At 35.4% G+C, this 5,804-nt stretch overlaps 1 protein-coding gene across 3 annotated transcripts; it reads left to right on the top strand.

The window, feature by feature from the left end:
* On the top strand, window positions 1-3,753 carry fcer1gl (Fc receptor, IgE, high affinity I, gamma polypeptide like). 3 transcript variants are annotated; one of them, XM_062429550.1, is made up of 5 exons: window positions 1-162; window positions 395-483; window positions 1,434-1,472; window positions 1,931-2,042; window positions 2,263-3,753. In XM_062429550.1, the coding sequence occupies exons 2-5, from the start codon at window positions 406-408 to the stop codon at window positions 2,283-2,285; spliced, it is 252 nt and encodes an 83-aa protein (XP_062285534.1). In that variant the 5' UTR covers window positions 1-162; window positions 395-405; the 3' UTR covers window positions 2,286-3,753. The 3 variants fall into 3 exon arrangements, with proteins under 3 accessions (XP_062285534.1, XP_062285533.1, XP_062285535.1); XM_062429549.1 differs by having other exon boundaries at window positions 7-162; window positions 392-483; XM_062429551.1 differs by having other exon boundaries at window positions 11-162; window positions 392-483; window positions 1,931-1,960.
* Window positions 3,754-5,804: the final 2,051 nt, after the last annotated feature.

Genomic DNA, 5,804 nt, shown 5'->3' on the forward strand with positions numbered 1-5,804 from the left:
GTGGTAGGCGTGTGGTTTCACAGCTCCAGATCGGACAGAGAGCCCCGGACTTCCTGCTTGCTGCTTCTTACAAAGCTCAGCTCAGACGTTTCATTTGAAATCTCGCTGACAGCCGACGAAGCAGCAACTTAAAGACCCTCCACCTTATCTGCAGTCCACCCGGTAAGATAGCTCGAGCATCGCTCATCACCGCCTTTCTGATGTTCAATCCCACCTGCCCTGGTGAGGATTAGATTAGAACATAGCTTTCAGCTCCTTTGTAGATATTTTTTAAAATCTTATAAACTTTCAGTAGGACAGCTCGTGTTTGAAACATATTAGCAGCATTGCTACATTGTTTTTTTTAAGAGGTGATGTTGGTTAATGATGATGTGTTTGTATTTGTGTGCAGAAGGCAGTGGAAACATGTACGTCTGTTATATCCTGGATGGGATTCTCATCCTCTACGGCATCATTCTCACCGTCTTATACTGCAGACTCAGGGTAAGACAACCAGGAACAACACACACACACACGCACACACACACGCACACACACACACACACGCACACACACACACACACACACACACACACACACACACACACACACACACACACACACACACAGCGCTGTGACGACTGTTATAAAGTGTAGATCTGCACTGCTACTAACACAATAATGTTATATGAAGTATTTTAGACTGTTGTTCAACAAAGTTTTATAGTTTTTTGTTGAAAAAGACATAAAAAAGTTCACTTTCAATGCTTTTTTTGGGGTCAAATTACCTCATATCTTTCATACTTTCTACGTAAATTCTACATCATTTCTTTCATCTTCAGTTTCTGTAGCTGACAGTTCCATATTCATGCTGCTTTATTTTCTGTTCCACTACAATTTTGAGTACTTTACTTGTATTTGTACTTTATGTTACGTTACATTTGTTTGACAGGTGATAAATTACGATTTAACGTACAAAACATATGTTGAGTTTATCAAATATGATTCACTGTTACAGATTATTTACCCAACAATGTATAAAGGAACTAACGTCAACCTCAACACGACCAACTCCAAAACTAAAATGCTACGTACACATTAATGTATCATTAGTATTAATACTGTACTGATATAGTAGTATAACATGTTCAGCATTGAGCACTTTAACTTTCTATGTACATTTTGCAGCTAATGCGTATGCTTTCAATGTAATGGAGTACTTTTACAATGTTGTACGGCTATTTTGACATGATTAGCGGACCTGGACACTTCCTCCATTTCTTGCAGTTGACGCCCTTTTTAGTTTTAGAAACAAAGTCTTTACATCCTCTTTAATTCTTGCTAAAGCACTAAAGTGTCACACAGGAGTCTGATTTAACCCGAGCTGCAATACACGATGAATATTATCTGAATCAATGAATCATGTCTGCTTTCTCTTTTATTTTTCTTGACAGATTCATCAAACCAGCAAAGCGCCTGAAAATAACCAAGAGGTAAAATTAAAGTTTGTGTCTGTATTTGTGTGAGAGAGAAAAAGAGGACAGTTATGAGCTGATCACGTACTTTTTGTTCACACTTCAGCTGTACCTTGTGTCCTCAAAAACAGAAGTTCTTGTGTACAGCCAGCCTCAGTCTATCATTTCCTGTAAGCTTTAGCTGACCACCAACCTACATTATTTATACACAGCTCAGTCACAGTTTCCACTAGTGTTGGTTCACTCAGCGTGTGAATCCCACTTCCTGTTAATTGTTTCAAGCGTCCAAAACAACATCAAATTGTCTCTTAAAGCTTAAAAATGAGAAAAGAAACTTAAAATCAATATAGATTTTAAAGCTCACGAGGAGGAACTAGAGATTTGAAACTCTCACATCACATTTATTAAGAAATGTTTGTGTGTTGCTGAATCACACTTGCTAATCCCTTTGTGTTTGAACTGTTTCCATCCCACAGAAGCAGCCCGCTGAGGGAGGCATCTATGCGGTGAGACTTCTCATTGTAAAGCTTAAAAAGACTTTTAAAATGGCACATGATGGAAAAGTGACGGCTTACCGCAAGGCGGACGGTAAAGGCCTTTTTTTTCTTTTTTTTTTCTTCCTATCACCTACCTGGCTGTCAGAGCAATCAGATGTAGACTCAGTGCAGGAAATGCTCACTGCATTGTGTGTTGTTTTTTTAGGTGTTTTTTTTTTTAGAAATGCATGACACAAAACAAATGCTTTACTTTTCACAGGAGGTGTTTTTACCTCTCAGTATTTCTGTGTGTGTCTGTCTGTGTCCTGCAGGGTCTGAGCTCCCACACTACTGATACCTACGAGACCATCAAAATGGACAAGAAGCCGATCGTGTGATGAAGGAGGATTTGGCACGGACAAAGATGAACGTGAAGCTTTATACTGTAAATGAATTAGTGTTGTATTGTAGCGGGCCTGTGCATCCCTTTTCTCCCTTTTTGTTGTAAAAATACTTACTAACATTTATGTCTTATGTCTAAACTACACATTTAATTTAACAATTTACTAATTAAAAAACCAAGTCAGTGTTTCTTCACTGCACGTCGCTCTGTGTTTCACAGCTGCTTTTACGCAATAGACCAGAAAACAGAAGTTTAATCTTATCTTCTGTTTCTGTTTCATGAGTTCTTTTTTTAAGATATACATACGGACAGCAACTTACTATTATTCCCATTATAGATTCATCTGCCGATTATTTTTCCCAATTTATCAATTAGTCTTTTGGTCTTAAACCAAATGCCTGCTATAATTGTCTTATACTCAAAGTGACGTCTTCAAATGTCTTGTTTTACACTTCTATAAAAAAACAGAAAAAAGCAGCAAAGTTCATGTTTGTGCTTGAAAAATGGCAGATGATTAATCTATTGTCAAAATAGTTGCAGACTCTCTTGAATTGACTGTATATAGTGGTTTTTAGGGTGTTAAACTGCTGATAAGTATTAGTGAAAATAAAAATAAACTATTGTGTATACTTAATTTCATGATGAAAAGTTAATAAGATTTAATTTTGTTTTAAGTTTGGATCTGAAGCACGGGGCTGGCCCTCCGATTGTAATATTTACAACATTAATTTCAACATGTTTTACGTCTATTTTGAAATCATTTTATTACCAAATGACTAAAACAGCTGCTTTTAACTTTCTGTGATTCTACATGTGTGCAATCCAGTTTGTAAAAGTACATGTTTTCATTTTTATGAGAAAATCTGGCAGTAAAATCATCTTCAAAACTAGCAGTAAGATTTTTTAGATACTGTTTGAAGTTTGAACATAAATGAACATCTTTACGTGTCTCATTAATGTTGATTTATGGTAGAAATATAACAGCTTTGGCAGCAGAGGGCAATCACATGCTGTCACTGTGTTGTCTGTCTCATTGTACCTGTATGATGGTCAGTGCTCACTCAAACTCTCTCCTACTTATTTACATAGAAACAGAGCTGGAAATGTATCCAAAACAGAGTTATATTAGCCTGTGTGGTCTGGCTGCGTACTGTTTTACCTCCAGGCTTTTAACAACAGCAGAAACAACTCATAATTGTCTGTTGCATCATACTCACCTCAACCTGTGAAACAAAAGGAGTCTGTAATACTCAGTTTTTGAGTAGATGATGGTGAAATTGGTATTTATTAGTATATATACATACCTATTTTTGGCTTATTGTTCATAATATCATGATAAATAACTATTGATTTTTATTGAACATGTCAGATGTGACTTTTTTCTTGCACTATAACAATAAATATATTCTTATAAATCTTTTTTGGGGCTTTTGTGTTTTGCTTCTGCTGCTGTTTTGAAGCAGCAGTGGACCAGTTTTTATTAAATAAGATACAAATCAATACATGCTTGTAAAGAGTAAGCGAGTGAGTAAAACAGAGGAAGAAAAATGCCTTCTGATTTTTATCTCTCATACTTCAAACATCAACTGTGTCTCAATATGGGTGATGTCAGCTGTTTGGTGTCCACAGGGCTTCAAATCAGTCAACAGATAAACAGCTGAAACAAAAGAGGGATCTTCCTACCAAAAGATAAGCAATCGGATAAAGTGAATTAATTGGAATTTCACACGAAATAATGCTGCTTTCAAGTCCTCCTGGAAAATTAATACACACGGCTTTCTGCAGTATTATTAGTGCCATGACATGAGGTGTTGAAAAATGGCAAAATCGCTTCAACACAGAATATACTGTAAAACAAAATAATGTAGAAATGAAGTTAATTTATTATTTCTCTTTAATGTTTTATCAATAAAAGGTTGTTTTATGCGACTTTGACAAACCTGTGGGTGGAGGAGTCTCATTTGGACAGGAAGTGATCATTTATAATCATTTAAAAATCCATGCAAACTAAAAATATTACACTGAATAAACAACATTTATTAATTACTACATGATAATAGTACGTCCTACACAATTACAACTTTTACAACTACACGGCTGGTCAAAAGTTTTAGTTTTTTCTGTTTTTATTGAAATCTAAGCTGTGTAAGTCCAGTGAATAACCTTAAATGGTATAAAGGTAAGCAGCAAACTGCCAGAGGTAAAAACACACACACACATGCAAAATAAACCTTGAACATTCATATAATTTAATAGTTTTATGTCACTTAAGCACCTTTATATGGCGCACATGTTTATAACTGAGTGACAGTTCCTCATTGACCTTTGACTGTGTTAATCTAAAGTTTCTGATGAATCGTCTGAAGGGGTGTTTGTTGTCTCTGTGTGCAACCATGTGATTTGTATCATGTCTTTTGTACTGTTCATCTCCTCAGGTGTACAGGTTCCCTGGCCTTCTGTCATAAGGTAGCATAAATGCAATAAAGCATTCAAACTTTAGAAAATACTTTTTTTTTTAAAGATAAATGAATACAAATAAAGGATATAAAGAATATAGTGTGCAAGGTTTATTTTATTTTATTATTATTGATTATTGATAACTTTAATTATTTTATTGATGCAAGCAATTGAAACTGTTGCAAAGTGCATGAACATGGATACAGGCTATAAACAGAAATACAGAATAGACAGAGTTCAGTGTAAGATTATCAGGTGATCCAGTAATCGTAACTTGATAAACCATCATTAACTGTTTTTTTTTTATTAATGAGAGGAAAGCTGGAAGCTATCATGGACAATCCCTCTCATCCTCTCTATGCCATCAGACTGTACAACACCATAGCTCCCAGTACCTCCCATTCCCACTCCCACTAATCAGACTGAGGCTGTCCTTACTGTTTAATCCCAGGAACATTGCACACTTGTATATAGTATAAGGAAGGTATGTATATTGTAGGTTTATATAATTAGAGATTATTTTACAGGTTGTTTATTGTATATGGTATTTTTATTTATATTTATTTAATTGAATTTATTTATTTAATTTAATGTGTTTATTTTTTATTTAATTGAATTTAAATTTTATTTATTTTATTTTATTTTATTTTATTTTATTTTATTTTATTTTATTTTTATTTATCATTTCACCTTTACAAGGCTACTGTTGTGTCAATTTTTGTATTTCCCTCTAGGGGGGGAAATCATCAAACTTTACCTCAACCTTAAATTAGATAGTTGAGTTGCAGGTTGCCTCTTTTATTTATGTGTTTCAATTCAACTCAGACTTTATAAGGGGCACAGCTCACCAAAAAACTCATTCCTGCTAAACTTTCCAAAACGTCCTACCTTCTCAACATTACCTGAACGCACCCTCAAAGTGGGCGTGTCCCTCCCCTGTGAGGTGGGCGGGGTTATAGCAGCCAGCAGGTGCAGAGAAACCTTTACCTACAAACCTGTTGGTGCGTCCCGCTG

This window comes from Scomber scombrus, chromosome 11, assembly GCF_963691925.1.
Source record: "Scomber scombrus chromosome 11, fScoSco1.1, whole genome shotgun sequence".
Taxonomy (NCBI): domain Eukaryota; kingdom Metazoa; phylum Chordata; class Actinopteri; order Scombriformes; family Scombridae; genus Scomber; species Scomber scombrus.